Raw genomic sequence first — 18,112 nt, 5'->3', positions numbered from 1 at the left:
AGAAGAGTTTAGTAGAGTTGTAGAAAATTTAAATTAATTATGGATTAAAAAAATTATAAGCAATGATGGGACTGCACTTTGTTACTAACAATGGAAATACAAATATACAAATGAAAGCTATTTAGAGAATTTCTCCAACCGGATTTATTTTTAGCCATGTGGCCTGTACTGCTAAAACTTGAAATGGATTATCCATGATAATGATAATGTGAAGACAAGGTTTAGAGGGGACAATAAGGACTTTCTACCATTTTTTTTAACATCCAACGATTCATTTTTATTGATTTTTTTCCCCTCTAACTAGAAAAAACACCATGAAAAGATATAAATAGTGTACCATTCTTCTACTGATCTATTTATTATCTGATCTTGTTAGATGCTCAGCATCCTGGACTGCCACTGAAGTGCTCAATTTTACATATGATAGGATAGTTTCAGTACAGTTTGTGTGTATGCTATACTTTTTCTCCCAGTAAACATTGAATCATTTGAGAAGTACACCACTATGAAGAGCAGAAGAGAGACTTATTCCAACTGGCAACTTCTTTGATCGAAGGAAGTGACTTCACTAATGTGGTTCTTGCTTCTAGTATTTTTTTTTTTAATTTTAGTTTACATTTTTACATGGCTAACTATAAATACATTATTTCCTTTGTGGCAACTACCACAGAGTAAAACTCTGAGCTGTGCAGCTAATGGACACTAGGATGTACATGTAGATTTGCTCTCTACAAACACTCCAAGATGAAACCATATGCACCTTGTTTTTTCACCACATCTGAACTCCTGTTTTTATGCTTTTTTTTTTTTACCAATATTAAACAATGCTGTTTAAAACTAAAGGGGTTTTGCCACTCCTGTAGTTTTCCTATTGTTTAAAAACATTTGTCTATTTTCTTCCTTCTATACTTAAAGTATAAATGCAACAATTTGTAGAAAAATTATGTGAGGGAAGAGGAGTCACTGCCAGTGCACTAGCAGTTGTACTCTGATGTTTGAAACTGTCACTTTACTCACACTTTATTTCCAATTTAAAAACTTTTTAAATAGGCTTCAGGAGCAGGCTTCCCAAACTCAAACTAGCAGGATTGGTTTGGAATAAGATGTGCGTTTTTAAAATCAATAGGGCTAACACGTGACTAGAGAACACACATTACAGCCACTATTGACAGAATACTCAGTTCTATAGTATAGGAATGTAAGCTGAGAAGAGATACTTAGCAAATTTGCTAGGTGGCTGGGCACCTTTTTACGTTGAAAAGTTGAAAATATAGAAACTCTGATATGCTAAACTACTGTCTCGCCCCTCCTCCTCCTCTCCATTTCAGTTCTCCTTGTTGGGTATAAATTTGTCTCACCCATGGGGTAGCTATTTTCAGAGCAAATTATAAGAATTTGGGCCATCTGTGGTTTAGTCTTCCAATTATCTGTCTCCTTTTGGGCATATATTTAATTAAATACTGTTGTATTCTTTTAGTTCTCCTTTTATGGATTTGTTCTAATTTTATTTTATTTTATTTTTGAATAATAAAGCACCCTTTATATGCCATGGGGTAGTACGAAACAGACTTCTGGCATCACAATAAATAGTGCATCAAATGAAAAGGTCTTCCATGGGGATTATTATGAACTTGGAATCCATGTAAACATTTACAATGTATACAGTGTTTTCAATGATCCAAATAGTATTCAGTGCAGTGGTAGTTTCATAAATCTGTCTTGAGTCCTACATTTCACGTTTTAAATGTTAACTGACAGAGTGTGTCAGTCTCCAGTCTGGAAGAAAAAATTTAATCCTAAATATCAAGAACTTTTAGTATTAACAAACATGAATATTTTACTAGTTTAATAGCAATTTAAAAATCTCTCATGTTTAATTATATAATTATTTTTGCTTTGTGATAAGAATTTAACCTGTTAAATATGGTGTAAACTTGAAACTGCCTTTTTTTAATCTGCTTTTAAATACATTGGTGTTTATGAATTATGAGTCAGGCACTTTTGTGAACTGAGGGCCCCTTTTATACAATCTAAATACCAGTTTTTACATGTTGTAAGAGTTACTTAGGTTTTTAAAAGTGTTTGAGCATAAAATGTGTGTCATCTCTTCCAGTGGCTCTGTGCAAGTTTATACAATAGATAATTCCACAGGAGCCATGCAGTTGTCTCATAAGTTGGAGCTGACACCAAAACAGTATCCTGGTGAGTTCTCATATGCTAACTTTCTTACTAGAGTTTGCAGTTGTGTTTTATGAAGATCATGCTGATTTTATGGAACATGTAAAATTGTGTGAGTGTCGTGATGTTTCTTGTAAATATTCTGAAAACACAACGTAATGCTCGTTAATAATTTTAACTATCTTTATGCTATGATTTCCACACAATATACACAATTTAAAATAGAACATTGATTTTTTTGTCACAGTGATTTGAAAAAAAACAACTCATTTTGTTCTTTCATGTTTTGAGTCTACACATTATTGCATTTTTCAGGAATTAAAGAATATTGCATATACTATCCAATGCTAGTAAACATGTTTGTTATTTATGGTAACAAGTTTGTTTTATTAGTATGCTTTTACTTGTGTGTGCTTATGTTGGTCTCCTGGGTGCTTTTAATTGACTGATTTGGATATAGTAGTCTTGTGAAATAAGTCAAAAGTTTGCAAATGAGGTGTGGATCTCTTATTTAATAGCTTACTTTAGTAAGATTTAGATAGGAATGCTTTAGTGTTTTCCTTTAAAAGATGTAAATCTTGGTATTTTACACGTTACTTTTTTATTAGGTTTTAAGTCCCTCTGCTGGCCAAGTGAGAAATAACATTGGACTCATTGTAGTAGAAAAGTTGTGTTCTGTTTTTAGGTCTTCCTTAATTCCTCTCTATGAATCGTCTGTACAACAGCACGAGGTGCTCTGGCTAGATAATACACAACCTGAACAATACCAAACTCTAGTCTTGCTTGACCGGTGTATTTGGATGTTGACTTTGAATACAGGATTCAGACTTCCCTTTCCTCTTTCTCCTTTGATATAAATGCAGAACAAAATCCTCTTTTCCAGTGCTACTCTGATATATTGTAAGAGGGACATGAAGTATTCTTTGTCAAAATGTGTAGTGAGTAAATCAAGTGGTAAGAATTTACATAGTGGACTTAAGACAATTCACAACATTTCTATGTAGTTCTATAGAAAACCTTGCAGGATCTCCCAAATTCTAGCAAAAAAATGTTCCAGGAGTCCAGTGCACTTGAGTTGACTGCTCTGCGATATGTTACTTGAACATTAGACACTGTAATTTTCCTCACAGAAGGCATAAAAAATATGAACAGACCTGGTGGGGAGGCAGGGCCGGCTCCAGGCACCAGCTTAACAAGCAGGTGCTTGGGGCGGCCAAGGGAGAGGGGTGGCACCTGCGGCAATTTGGGGGCGGCAGGTCCCTCACTCCCTCTCAGAGCGAAGGACCTGCCGCTGAACTGCCGATCGCAGCTTTTTTTTTTTTTTTTTTTTTTTGCTTGGAGCAGCAGAAATGCTGGAGCCGGCCCTGTGGGGAGGGATAGATGAAGAGGTAAATATGTATGCCTTATGATTTGTACTGGTCCTAGTACAAATGTTTCAAGAACATGTCATCCATGTGAAGATATGAACCTTGTAATGCTGTCAAGGTCAGTGGGGACCAAGGATAATCTAATGAGTTAAGTGCTGATTATATAAGCTAAAGATGCCTTAGGGCAGCTGTAAACTCTTAGCTTTCCAAGATATTATTTTCAGAAAGTAGGGAATTATAAATATATTCCCTTTGAGTAGGTGTATTCCCACCCCTCATGTACTTCAATAGAGAATTCCCATGATTTCGATCAAATCTTGGGGAAGAATTCATATTGTGGTGTTCATATAATCTTTTTCATTCCTTTTTGACATGCTGAGATTTGTGAAGCCGAAAAGGATTCTAACTCAGCAAATCAGAAAAATAACAAAGCATTCTTGTACTTAATACAAAACTGTATGCACAACATGGTAAAAGCAGCTAAATCATTATTTTGAAGCTTTTCATGTATGTTTTCCTGTCTAACAGATATTTGGAACAAAACAGGACCTGTAAAACTGATGAGGTGGTCTCCTGATAACTGTGTTGTTATGGTTACGTGGGAATGTGGAGGCTTGTCCTTATGGAGCGTTTTTGGTGCCCAGCTTATCTGTACTTTGGGAGGAGATTTTGCGTGAGTAAATATCAGCTAGTTACAAGAATTATGTACCTTGAAAAAGAATCTCTGCATTCTTTCGTATTTGACTTCTCAATCACTGGACAATTCTTTAAATGATCGATTAGTAGCTTTAGATTATTTTCTCGAGCTATTTTGTGCTTCCCTAGAGGCCAAAAAACACTGACTCAATTTAAGCAAGGAGGAAGGTTTGAAAATAACAGTACTGCCTTTTTGAGGTAGTCTGTGTGGCCAGCAAAGCTCATCACCCTAAAGAAAAAACTATAAGGAAAATATTAAAATCCCCTTTACTTTCTGTAAATGGCATGCTACATTTTAACAGCATCCAAAAGCACGAACTTGGAGAGCTCTTGCATTACAAACAAGTGGCAGTGGCTTTGCATGTAAGCAGTAGCATGAATCAAATAGACCGTATGGCTTGAGCCTTGAGTAAAAATATAAATACTAAGACAATGCTGACATAGCAAGATTTTTTTTTTTTTTTTACTGTGAATCAATTTAGTTTCAAGTCAAACTTATTGTGTTCTATTTTAGTTATCGGTCTGATGGTACCAAAAAAGACCCTCTAAAAATCAGCTCTATGGTAAGTACAATTGTAAATAGCAACACACTAAGAAGTCTAGTTGAGTCTCATTTATATACCTTTTTATTAGAAAAAAAAATGCAGGTATCCCAAACTGTTTTTTCAATAAATGTAACAAGTAGCTATATTTTGTTTTGTTTTTAAAAACAAAAACAACAAAAACACACACAACTGTTCAGTTTGTCTTAAACTAATTACTGGGCGTGTTTTGGTATGCATGCTTAACCATAAGGGGAAGGCTTTATTTTGGTTTTACTCTTAATTAAGGATGAGTAAGATAACTAGATGAGCTCTGTGGCTTAACTTTTCTATTTCATGCAACTTGAAACAATAAATAAACCTCTCTACCTCAGAATACCTTGAGACTGAAAACTTCATGGCCATAACTTTAATTTTTCCCTTAAAGCTCTTTACAAAACTGTTTGGTGACTTTTTGTTTTAACACAAACAGAAATTAAAACTATAGAGCAATTAAAACAATTCTTGATGTATCTGTATTAGGGTGACCAGACGTCCCGATTTTATCGGGACCGTCCCGATATTTCCTTGTTTGTCCCGCGTCCCGACCGACGTGCGGTCGGGACAACCGGACAAACAAGGAAATGCCCCGAGCCTCGAGCCCGGAAGTGCTCGCGCCCCCCCCCCCCCTGCCCCGACTCCGCCCCCTCCTCCCCCGATTGGCTCCCTCCCCGAATCCCCGCCTCTTCCCTGGGCTCACCATTCCCCCTCCCTCCGCAAGTGCTGGAGGGAGGCCCGGGAGACTCAGAGGCAGCGCGGGGCCGGGGTGAGTAACAGTCCGGCCTGGCCCAGTGCAGGCAGGACTCGGGTGGTTGGGAGAGGAGGGGGGCGACCCGCGGGGCCAGGCGACGGGGGAGGAAGCGGCCATGGCGCTCGGCGGCTCTGGCCCCCCCGAGCTGGGGCCTGCAGCAGCGCGTACGCTGGGCCCAGCCCCTGGCCAGTCGCGTCTGGGCTGCCCAGCTGGTGCTATCGCGCGGTGGCCCCGGGGTGGAGGCGTCGGCCGCCCAGCCCCGTTCGTTCCCCTGCGGGACGGGGGGGCTGGGGCCTGCTGCCCCCACTCCGGGGCCGCCGCGCGATAGCACCAGCTGGGCAGCAGCCCAGACGCTGGCCAGGGGCTGGGCGCAGCGTGCGCGCTGCTGGGTCCCCGCAGCAGGCCCCGGCTCGGGGGGTTCGGGGGCGCCAGAGCCGCGGGCGCCAAGCGCCATGGCCGCTTCCTCCCCCGCGGCAGTGGGAGCTGCAGCAGCGGCTGCTCCCGAGTCCCGCTGCCCGGGGGTGAGAACAGCCGCCGCCTGGCCCCGCGGGCCGCCCCCCTCCTCTCCCTACCACCCGACTGAGTCCTGCCTGCTCGGGGCCAGGCCGGACTGTTACTCACCCCGGCCCCGCGCTTCCCTTGAGTTTCCCGGGCCTCCCTCCAGCGCTTGCGGAGGAAGGTTTTTTTTTTTTTTTTTTTTTGGCCCCCCCCCCCGCCACGCCCCCCTCCCCCCCCCCCCCCCCCCCGCGTCCCGATATTTGTCTTTGGTGATCTGGTCACCCTAATCTGTATTGTGAATTGGTCTGAAATTCTGCCAGTCTGAGTCAAACATTGGTAAAAAGAAAAGAGCTGATGAAATAGCAAGGCACCTCTCCACTAACTGTGGAACATCTTGTACAGTTTAACTGAGGTATTGAGTTATGTTTAAAGTCTTAACACCATCAAAATTCATATTCCATTTTGTATGTAGCTTTGGAATATGTACCACAAAATGGTTGGGGAGGAGGATGACTTGTTGCTGAGGCACAGGCCTGGGACATGGGAGACCCAGGTTCACTTCCCTGCTCTGCTATGTGGGATCTTGGGCAAGTCACTTAGCCTCTCTCTACCTCATTCCCATCTATAAAATGGGAGTCCTAGAGAGGAGCCCAGCACCATAAGGATGAAAATCACCCATTGAAAATTTATAAAAATGCCATCCCTGCAACTGAGTTGGTCATGGGATATGTGCAGACATCACAAAATGGTATAAATGTCTATATATTGTTAGGAGGAAATGACATACTAGCTGGGTTTTCTGAAAGTCTAGGATGAAATCCTGAAGTCAGTGGGAGTTGTGTCATTGACTCGGGAGGGGCAGGATTTTACTGTTAGTTTTACAGTGTTTTATTAGGGATTTAAACCAGCGGGCTAAACAGGGCTTTTTGGGTATGAAGCCTTTAACATGTGGACTTCTTTAATAATTTGTTTTCTATTTAGCAAATGTTACATATATACTTGTCCTTTGACGTTCTAACTACAGATTACTATTCATATTTATGAAATAGGAATATAGAACTTAGACATGGAAAAGATCTATACATCTGAGTCCATCCCCTGCCAATGGAGGTGATAATCCCCTTACACAGATCATATCAAATATATATTTTAGAATTCATAATGATAAATCTTGGAAATGCGTTGCTTCAAAAGGACCCAACATAACTGGTGCCTAAAATGCCATTCAGAGCAATGGGGCATTACGGTGCTAAAACAGATTTTTGCAGACTAATGGTTAAGCTAAGTGGGAGACAGATGCTTATGCAAGAGATACTTTGTTAATTTTAATATTGATACCGTTGTCGGTAAGGTGCCTATTTTTCAAAAAAGCATTTCAGAGTTTAAGAGTAGTTAAAGTGAAAATAAACATGTTTCTCCAAAAGTATCTACCTGTAACAGATTTCCAGTCTTGGGTTTGTGCTTCCTAGCATGACACCTGGAGGAAAACCCCAATTGCTTAGTGTTAAAGCCACTGGGTCCAGCAGGTTTTTTCATGCACTATCTCTGCAGTGAAACCACAGCAGCTCTTAGCACTGCCAACCAACTGTTCCTTTGTTACTGCAGATAATGGGAGATCTTCCATTGGTTGATTGGTGTGATGTGCCTTCTGTCCAGGCACATGTTTACTAATTAACTTGGGCAATGAAAATGTCCAGTCTTCTGTATAGCCTTTCTACTGTCTCCTGCAGAACATTTGAAGTCTGCATGTATTTTAAATGCAAATAACTAGCATTAATGCAGCATTGAGGTTGAGAAATTAAACACAAGAGCCTAGAGACAATAAAGAAAGATTGCTCTGCAAACATTAATCACTGTCTACATTATATTTTTTATCATAAAGATCAATCGATAGATGGATCTATATGAAGGTTTACTTTTAACAAAAAAAACCACCCAAAATCAAATGCTGGTGGTGACTGTCCAGTTATTGACTTCGAGTCATGGTATGTTCCTATGCTGTCTGCTTTGCAGTTGCCTCTTGCAGTACCATTTTTTAATCTTTACCTTTCTAGAAATGCTTTTAGTGCTTTTGAAAGACTTGATCTGTTACAACTGATACTGTATACAAAATAAAATTACTTAATATAAACTATATATTCATAGATCACAGGGATATGTTTAACAGATCATTCACCTACATACTTCTCTTAAAGTTATAATTTATGGGTGCTTTAATGTTTTTTTTTTTTAATTTTTCCAAATTCTATATTCTCTAGCTTTTGCATAGAGAAGAATTTAAACTGGGCACTAAAATGTCTTCCCTGCCAGGAGTAGCTATGCTATATCTGCTGGAGCTGCTGACTTGAAAACTGCAAGCTATGGGAGTTCCCTGCCAGTCTTATGGCTGGCCCAAGACCCTGGGCGGCCTGTATAAAGGGAGTTCCTGTATGTTTTGTTTTTCTGACAGTCTAAATCAATTAAGTGATATTTATTTATTTTTTGTTTTGCATGCGTTCAGAGCTGGGGTTCAGAAGGCTATCACCTATGGGTGATCGATGGGAATTGTTCTCTGAATGCAGGGTGTGATATAGATACCAAGAACGAAGCTCATCAACTTGGTATTCTGCAATTTCAGTTCATCAAGAGTGCACTCACTGCTAACACTTGCATGGTACGTGTTCATAGATGGATCTTACTATTTTAGAGATTATCCCCAGTTTTCAGATAACCTTTTTTATGTTTCTTCCTTTATAAAATGAAACCTGATGTGTTTTCCAATAAATTGTCATGTTTGTGTATATTTCTCTTGTCTTAAGTGTGTCTTTCTATTTCAAAAGCCGATTTTGCTTAATTAGGAGATGTTTTGAAAATACTGCTGTATATGATCATCCATTGTTTGCTATCTCTACAGTATATTGCTGCTTCAAAGATGGAAGAACTGCCTTAAATAGTATTTTTCTTACTGTTGGTTTAAGTTGGACTCTGCAAAATGAAGTGTTCTGTGTTTATTTAATTTTTTCTATGCAGTAACTTTTTTTTTTTTTTTTTTTTTTAAATATAGAGTAACCAGGAGCAGGTCCTCCTGCAAGGAGAAGATCGCTTGTATTTGAACTGTGGGGATGCAACACAGGCCCAGAATCCCAGAAGTGCTTCAGCACACTCTGATCATAAGCCCATCAGGGAAAGGGGCCCATTTTTGGAGGGCAGTTTAGATTCTCAGGGTTTAAGCACTTTATTAGGACACAGGCATTGGCATGTTGTACAGGTAATTCTCCATTTGTTACTCAAATAGTATTTTTGCACTTACTTGCTATCACCTGAACCTGGTGGTGTCTGTTTTTGTTTTTATCCCTTCTGCAAGTATTGTATTTGTTTCATATAGTGTGAAATCTCCTTGCCCTCCCGTTTCCTATTGCTTGCTCCCACGATACAGCTTATTCCCCGAGGGTCAAAAGAATTCTGGCTGGCCTTTTTTCCTCCAGCTGTGGATTCTCATCCTAGCCAATCAAGGGATTAAAATGCCTTTTTCTGACCTCATGAGAGAGAGCTATTTTTTCCCCACATATAAATTCTTTCCTCCTGCCCTGAAGGAGCATTGGGGATGTTGGAGGTACGAAATACTCTGTAGAATATATGAAGTTTCTAATGCCCATATAGACAGATTTAAAGATTAGTCTATTGCAGACAGCTTCAGGGTTTTGGCAATACATGCAGACTGTTTGTTTAGATGAGGAGTTGAAACCACTTTATAGTTTCATAGCTTGCAAGAAGCTGTTTCCAGAAGATGTTAAGTCCAAAGCCCATCAGGCTTACTCATTCCAGCAGTGAGGAACAATTTAGATAATTTTGAATCTATAATTTTAAACACAGTTTCCTGCTTACATATCTGCTTTATGGATTTCACTAAAACTGAGGATGACACTTTAGTAAAATTGACAGGTTTTAACTTACTGTACGTGCAGTGTTTACATCAGCATGATTATCAGGCTGCATTAGGCACCGACATCTATACCAGGTTCCAGGTGCTGTCAAAACCTTAGAGATCCATATACCAGCATTAGCCCTAGTGTTTTGTTTCATGTGCCACTTACTTTTTTTTTTGTATACTATCTTTATGAAAGTTTTTGATGCAGTACTTTCCACAGATTAGAGCACAGGTCTGATTAAAAAAGCCCCTACACCCCTCACATCTTTCCTGGCTTTTTGGCTTTTTATGACTAATTACAGTCATTAACCCATGATATTTTACAAACTGATGCCTTTTAAAACAAATAATCTGCAGAACCTGGAGAGTGTTTTTTATGTGGGTTTCTAATCTGACTCTAATTTAGAATGTATCTGCTTGCCTTTAATGAAAACTACCTCATCTAGGGAAGCAGTTTCATTTGAATTATGGTGGCTGATGGTTTAGTTGCTCATATGATAAGAGCAGTAGCGCCAGTCAGACTGTCCTAGTAGACTTTGCAGAGAGGAATTTGGTCCTTTTCTTCTGTTTCTTTACTGCACTCAGAAATGAAAAGGAATGTTACACAGGAGAAGAACTGTAGAATAAACACCGATCTAGGCTGAGATCTGTTTAATAGGCCTTTACACACAGGTAATAGGAGGAATACTCAGACAACTGCTGTCTTCACCCCCATTGGCCTAGTTTATCTGCTGAGGCATAATTGCCAGTTGGTAATGAGTAGTAAGAGTGTAAGGAAGACCAGACAGCATACTTGATATTAGAGAAATGTATCCAACTGACAAAAATATCTTCATAATGGTTTAACTTGTTACAAAAATACAGACCTTGAATCCTTTCAAGAATTGAATGATCTTATTTGGTGCTTAAACCAAATACATTTTTCTCTTGCCTAAACTCATTCAAGTTGAAAATGTACAGGGTAAAAGTTTTCTTGAAGTACTGTGTCCTGCAAAATAGCTTTGATTGGCTTCTATTTAAAGAGCTACTATATCTTCTTATGGACAGTAAAACTTAATTTGATAAGACTTTGGATCATTCAGGTAACAGAATACTGAGTAAGTAAACTCCCTGTCTGGAAAGGAGCTGGAGGCTTTTATAAATTGCTTGCATTGAGTCTTTTAGCTTTTGCTGTCGTTGGTGGTTATCAATTCAGTATCTTCCTAAGTTCAACCTTTTTCTCATTTCAATGCCAGCCACTTTCCAAACCCCTTGGACTTTCATGTCAAAAGAATCAAAAGTTAAAATCTAACTCTGGAAGACTTGTTCCTTGAAATTTATAATTTACCTCAAACCTAGGTTGAGACGGTAGTTGTCTTGTGAAATGTTTACCTGATGGGTTACAGTGAACATCCTAAATTTGTCTGAAATTATGATTAATATCCTTATAAATTGCAGATGGGAATGGAAGTCTTCTCATTATTTCCCAAGTAGAATAATTTGAGTTTTAGCAAAAAGAAACTTATTGATATTCCATACTGAATCTCATTTTTGTCTGTGGCAGAAGTTGAAGCCAATTTAAGACAGCTAGGTAACTGACCAAGAAATGGCATAATTGAAACCATAAATCAAACTGCAGATATTTCAGACAACTGTATTAGAGAACAAAATCCTTCCCTTCCCTATAGCCATAGTTCTAGTTACTCTTCTTGCCACTAGTTTGCTGTGCTGCAGTTTGTATACAGACTAATAGAATTTTACCATGTTCATTTTATGAGATAACTTAGCATATACATTCTGTACAAAATAAAACTATTCAGGAGTGGAAAAAAGGCAAATTAATTGAGTCAGAATAGGTGTGGTTTTTTTCTTTTATGTCAGTACAAATCCAAGAAAATTTGATTCCTGGAGGTGATGGCTGAAGAAACCATGCATAACAGATGATTTTACTGAATGGAATCTTCCCTTGACAACTCTTCAATTGATGGGAAAAAATCAACTGCTTGAAGGGGAAAAAAATCTAAAAAAAATAGTATTTTGCCCCTGTAACTCACTATTAGTAGATTTTTACATATTTTAATCAAAGCAAAGAAAATCAGAAAACAAGCTTAAAATATGTTGTTAAAATTGTTTTCTAGGGTTTATATAATTCTAAAATGTATTGGAAAGAGTGGAGTGAGGGAAGAATTGTGGTGGTGAAAAAACTCCAGCGGCTGTGAACAAACTAGAATGTTATGGAACTAAAAATAGATAAAAGAAACAATGTTGACTGTGTATGTCCCTTAAAGTGTGTGAATTTTTATCTTTTCAATTTGTTCTCGGAACAATGATCTATATTATATTATTTTTTATTTTTTTATTTTTTAGATTCACAGTACATATCTAGAGAGCAACTGGCCTATAAGGGTGAGTTATTTAAAAATAGGTTGGTGCTTGATGAAAAATGCAAGCATTAGGTTTTTATAATTGTTCTTATTAGTATTGTAGAGAACATTAGTACTCAGTATTCAGACAATTTTCAAGTTTTAAGTTGATTATATTAATATTGCTAAAGTATTGATCATCTTGAATAGAAGTATGCAATTTTTGAAAGATTTCTGAACAATAGTCGTCCCCCCCCCCCCCCCCCCCCCCAATTTTTGTCTGAACAGTTTTCAGCCATTGACAAGCTGGGGCAGAATGTAGCTGTTGTTGGCAAGTTTGGTTTTGCACATTATTCTTTACTCACCAAAAAATGGAAGTTGTTTGGGAACATTACCCAGGTGAGTGCTGACTAGTTTTATAAGCTTGTGTGCAATTTAACCAGATGTATTATAATCACAATATTTTGAACATATTTTTAGTTTTCTACCAAATCATATTTTTTCAAATGAATTTCTTGAAGACAGATTAGGGAAACTGGTTTTGCATGTCTTGACATAAAACACATGAAAAGTATTATAGTTTGGAACAAACTTGGCAGTAAAATATATGAATTATAGCAAAAAAATTTAAACCTGGATGCCTAATGGGAGATGGGAGTTGTAGATGCTAAGCACCTCTGAAAATCAAGTATGAAACCTAACTTTAGGCACCCAGAATTGAAAATTTTGGCCTATAGCGAAAAAGCAACTATGATTTAAAAAGTTGTAGATTTACTGCGTTCACTGATGAACCATATGTAGCACTTGGCTTTGTTGAATAGTTCTTGATAATCACATATCTATCTGACAACCCTTGAAGACTTATTTTTTTAAAAGTAGTGTCATACCTAAATAAGATTGTCCTATTAATAGTGATACTGTTTTTTTATGTGTCATCTACAGGAGATTTTCTTTTTTATATGTAGTCTATAGGAGGCTCTTATGTTTTAAGTCTGTGTATAATTCTCTATGTATTAATTTATTTTTGTATGTATAAATTATGTGATTTGTGGAAATTTGTAAGCAGCTTATAACCGTTCTGACTTGCTTGATCTTTCATTTTATTTTAAGGAGCAAAATATGATTGTAACAGGTGGCATAGCCTGGTGGAATGATTTCATTGTTCTTGCATGTTATAATTTAAGTGACCGCCAAGAAGAGGTAAGGCATTCGTTTCTTCAAACAAGCTATTCAGTTGCTATCTTATTTTTAAATATTAGGCATGCTCAAAATTAATTTTGTGTACAGGAAAAAACAAACGTAGAACTGTGGGAATTTCAGCTAATATAGGTTCCTTTCCTTCAACCCTTCATGTCTGAAGCGTATTGAGTCTGCCTGCATCAATACCTCTTAACTAATCCTTTGTGGAAAACATTAAAAGCCATTTTCATGTTAAGACAACGTAAGAATATGTTCATCTTCCTTAGAAATGTGACACAATTTTGAGTGCTGACAGACAGGTTTTTGTGTGTTCTAAATATTAGGGCTGTTGATTAATCGCAGTTAACTCATGCGATTTAACTCAAAAATAATCACGATTAAAAAATTTAATTGTGATTAATCACAGTTTTAATCGCACTGTTAAACGATAGAATACCAATTGAAAATTATTAAATATTTTGGATGTTTTTCTACATTTTCATATATATTGTATTCTGTGTTGTAATTGACATCAAAGTATATATTTTTGATTACAAATATTTGCACTGTAAAAATGATGAAAGAAATAGTATTTTTTAATTCACCTCATATAAATACTGTAATGCAATCTTTGTCCTGAAAGTGCAACTTATAAATGTAGTTTTTTGTTACATAAGTGCACTCATAAACAAAACATTGTAAAACTTCAGAGCCTACTAGTCCTCTCAGTCCTACTTCTCGTTCAGCCAATCGCTAAGACAAACAAGTTTGTTTACATTTAAAGGAGATAATGCTGCCCACTTCTTGCTTTCTGATGGCAATGTAAATAAGAACAGGCATTTGCATGGGACTTTTGTAGCGGGCATTGCGAGATATTTACATGCCAGATATGCTAAACATTCGTATGCCCCTTCCATACTTCAGCCACCATTCCAGAGGACATGCTTCCATGCTGATGACACTCGTTTTTAAAAAAAAAAAATGCGTTCATTAAATTTGTGACTGAACTCCTTGGGGGAGAATTGGATGTCCCCTGCTCTTTTACACCCACATTCTGTCGTATATTTCATGTTATAGCAGTCTCGGATGATGACCCAGCACCTGCTGTTCGTTTTAAGAACACTTTCACTGCAGATTTGACAAAACACAAATAAGGTACCAGTGTGAGATGTCTAAAGCTAGCTACAGTAATCGACCCAAGGTTTATGAATCTGAAGTGCCTTCCAAAATCTGAGAGGGACGAGGTGTGGAGCATGCTTTGAGAAGTCTTAAAAGGAGCAACACTCCGATGTGGAAACTACAGAACCCAAACCACCAAAAAAGAAAAACTTTCTGCTGGTGGCATCTGACTCAGATAATGAAAATGAACCTGCGTCAGTCCTCACTGCTTTAGATTATCGAGCAGAACCTGTCTTCAGCATGGACGCATGTCCCTTGGAATGGTGGTTGAAGTATGAAGGGACATGTGAATCTTGAGCATATCTGGCACATAAATATCTTGTGACACCTGCTACAACAGTGCCATACGATTGCCTGTTCTCACTTTCAGGTGACATTGTAAACAAGAAGCGGGCAACATGATCTCCTGCAAATGTAAACAAACTTAGTCTGAGCGATTGGCTGAACAAGAAGGAGGACTGAGTGAATGTGCAGACTCTAAAATTTTGTTTTATTTTTGAATGCAGTTTTTTTATACATAATTCTACATTTGTAAGTTCAACTAGCATGATAGAGATTGCACTACAGTACTTATACTAGGTGAATTGAAAAATACTATTTCTTTTTTTTACAGTGCAAATATTTGTAATAAAAAATAAATGTAAAGTGAGCATTGCACACTTTGTATTTTGTTGTAATTGAAATCAATATATTTGAAAATGTAGAAAACATCCAAAAATATTTAAGTACATGATATTCTATTATTTAACAGTGTGATTTATCGCACAATTAATTTTTTTAATCGCTTGACAGCCTTACTAAATATAGAGGCATGTTTGGGGAAAATGTTGTATAACTCTTCAATTGGGGGGCGGGAGAGGCTCAGTGTGAATAGGAATTTGGATGAATATTTGAGGAAGGTAAAAGAACTTTCCTTCGTTCAAGGTCTGCAGTTTTAGAATTGATCCTCTTAATTTTTTTTTTTTTACGTTTTGTTGTTGATATAACTACCATAGCACTACCAGTTAAGCACTCAGTCAGTTTAGTATACAATTTAAAATTGCTTCCTAAAATGTTTTGCCATACCACAAAAATCCATGAGGCATTAATGAATCTGTTGTTGAAGTATTTGTTACATTGATGTTTGCAGCAAGAGAACTCTTGTTTAAACCATTAATTGTCCTTACAGCTAAGAATCTACTTGCGAACATCCAATCTGGACAATGCATTTGCACATGTCACCAAAGTGCAGGCAGAAACATTACTACTCAGTGTCTTCCGGGATATAGTAATATTGTTTAGAGCAGATTGTTCTATTTGCCTTTATAGTATTGAAAGACAACCTGATGGGTGAGTACAACTGAAGCAAGTCTATACAATCATTTTACCCCATTTTTATAGTAATTAACTCAGAAATATCTCCTCTACATGAGTAATTTCCTTTCATAAACTGTTAGTCTTAAGATTAATCAAAGGCTTTGATAACTTCTTGAGATAACTTTTCAAAATATGGCATCCATTTGTAGCAATTCTATCACCTGTGTGTGTGCAAATGATAATGCTTAAAATGTTGATGCAAGGGTTTGCATATTTGGAAGTTTGCATGCACACATACTTACCCAGAGAAACTTTTTGAGCACGATCACTTTCCCACATAATTTACGTGTGCAGGTGATAGTGCCTGAAATGTGCACTTACAAACTTGTGCTTGTGAAAAAGGTGTCAGAATTGGGGCACATTTGAAAACTTGGCCCATTTTAGCTGGTAGGGAAAGTAACCTGGAGGGTTCATAATTTATTGCAGTCGTCTAGATGGATGGAGTTGTCCACAATATTGTAGCCTGCATTGAAATCAAAAAGAAGGAACCTTCGTCAGTAGGGAGGGAGATGGCTGTTGTCTAACTTGGAGAATAGTTCCAATGCCTTGTTCAGAGAAACCCAGATTGAAATCATCACTATTGAGAGGTACATTGAGCACTTTGCTCTTTCCTCCTGTGTTCCCATAAATTATCAAGATTGAACAAATCAGGCTAATGGGTTTATTAAATATAACTTTATTCAGTTCAGAAGAGTGGCCTGGGTACAGTTTTGCAGTTTAAGGGGAAATTGTTCTGGTTTCTTGAAAGAGCTCTGCTTCCTATGGTTAAATTAGTATTTTCCATCATTAAGGATTTAGAAACTAACTGTAATTTTCCATTAATTACTGTTAGAGGAGAAATGTTCAGCAGCTGTTTTTTCCCCCCCTTACAGTCCTAACCCTACTGCCAGTATTCAAGTTCTTCAGGAGGTATCCATGTCTCGTTACATTCCTCATCCTTTCCTTGTTGTTTCTGTAACTCTGACATCGGTGAGAACAGAGACTGGCATCAGCTTGAAAATGCCACAGCAGGTATGAGTCTGTCCAGTGTTTTTGAGTGGTTGAAGTTTATAAAAAATAACTGACAGTCCTTGGAGTTGGTAGTTTTAGTCTTAAGAGTTCTGCCTGGGTGATGATATCAGACAGTAGCAATAAAGAGTTCTTTTGAAGATGCTTTTCAAATATTTATAAAATGCTTCTATTGTTTAGTATGAGAGCTAAAGCCGAAAAGAATCAAAACAAAAACAAGCAAGCAAACAAAAGACCTGGATACATTTAACTATTTAAATAGTGTGGGTATGAAATATACATCTTCTGGATCAATGCCCATAAAATTCCAAGCTGTTCTAGAACATGCATATAACTCTTTTCTATAATGTAGGACCCCTGGATGCACATAAGGTGCATCTTTTTGGTATTACCCACCAAAGTCAATTAGGCAGTGAATCCATCTAAAGGGGCAGCTGATTCCTGGGAAAGGGGCAATATTTGTTTATGTAGCATTGGGGCCTGGACCAACTTTTCTATCTTAGGTACTTATTGCCCTGTTATCATAGTATAGTCTCACAATTTTTTTATGTACTTATCCTCACTGTGAGATAGGGAAGCTATTATTTCCATTATACAGATGGGAAACTGATGCACAGAAGGTATGTCTACACTGCAGTTGAGAGTGTGCCTCCCAGCCCAGGTAGATAGACACACTAGCTCTGCTTGAGCTAGTGCCCTAAATATAGCAATGTGGATGTTGCAGCATGGGCTAGCCACCAGAGTATGGACCCAGAGGATCAGGTGGGCTTGTACTTGGGTGACTAGCCCATGACACAGCATCCACATTGCTATTTTTAGCATGCTAGTGCTCCTTGAACTAGTGTGTGTCTGTCTGCTCGGGTTGGGAGGCACGCTCTCAGCTGCAGTGTACATGTACCCAGAGTGGCACAGTATCTTGTGCAAGGTTGCACAAGAATTCTGTGGTGGAGCAGGGAATTGGACGACTAGTGCCCTTAACTCTGGACTATCCTTCCTTTCCGAAGACTATTACCTATTGGGTTATTTAAGGGAAATTAATTGCCTGTGACAAGTGTAACTGATCTAGTGGA

The 18,112-nt window shown here is 38.0% G+C and overlaps 1 protein-coding gene across 1 annotated transcript in view; it reads left to right on the top strand.

Annotated features, from left to right (window-relative positions):
• Positions 1-18,112, top strand: part of RIC1 (RIC1 homolog, RAB6A GEF complex partner 1) — an 85,344-nt gene that overhangs the window by 51,469 nt on the left and 15,763 nt on the right. Inside the window, 10 exon segments of the mRNA XM_005296801.5 lie at positions 2,114-2,202; positions 4,074-4,218; positions 4,756-4,804; positions 8,572-8,724; positions 9,115-9,318; positions 12,325-12,363; positions 12,609-12,719; positions 13,431-13,520; positions 15,847-16,007; positions 16,907-17,045. Coding sequence (XP_005296858.2) covers positions 2,114-2,202; positions 4,074-4,218; positions 4,756-4,804; positions 8,572-8,724; positions 9,115-9,318; positions 12,325-12,363; positions 12,609-12,719; positions 13,431-13,520; positions 15,847-16,007; positions 16,907-17,045 — 1,180 coding nt within the window.

Source organism: Chrysemys picta, chromosome 6 (genome assembly GCF_011386835.1).
Source record: "Chrysemys picta bellii isolate R12L10 chromosome 6, ASM1138683v2, whole genome shotgun sequence".
Lineage (NCBI taxonomy): Eukaryota > Metazoa > Chordata > Testudines > Emydidae > Chrysemys > Chrysemys picta.
Note: the sequence above shows the minus strand (reverse complement) of the source record. Positions and strands in the feature narration are given on the sequence as shown.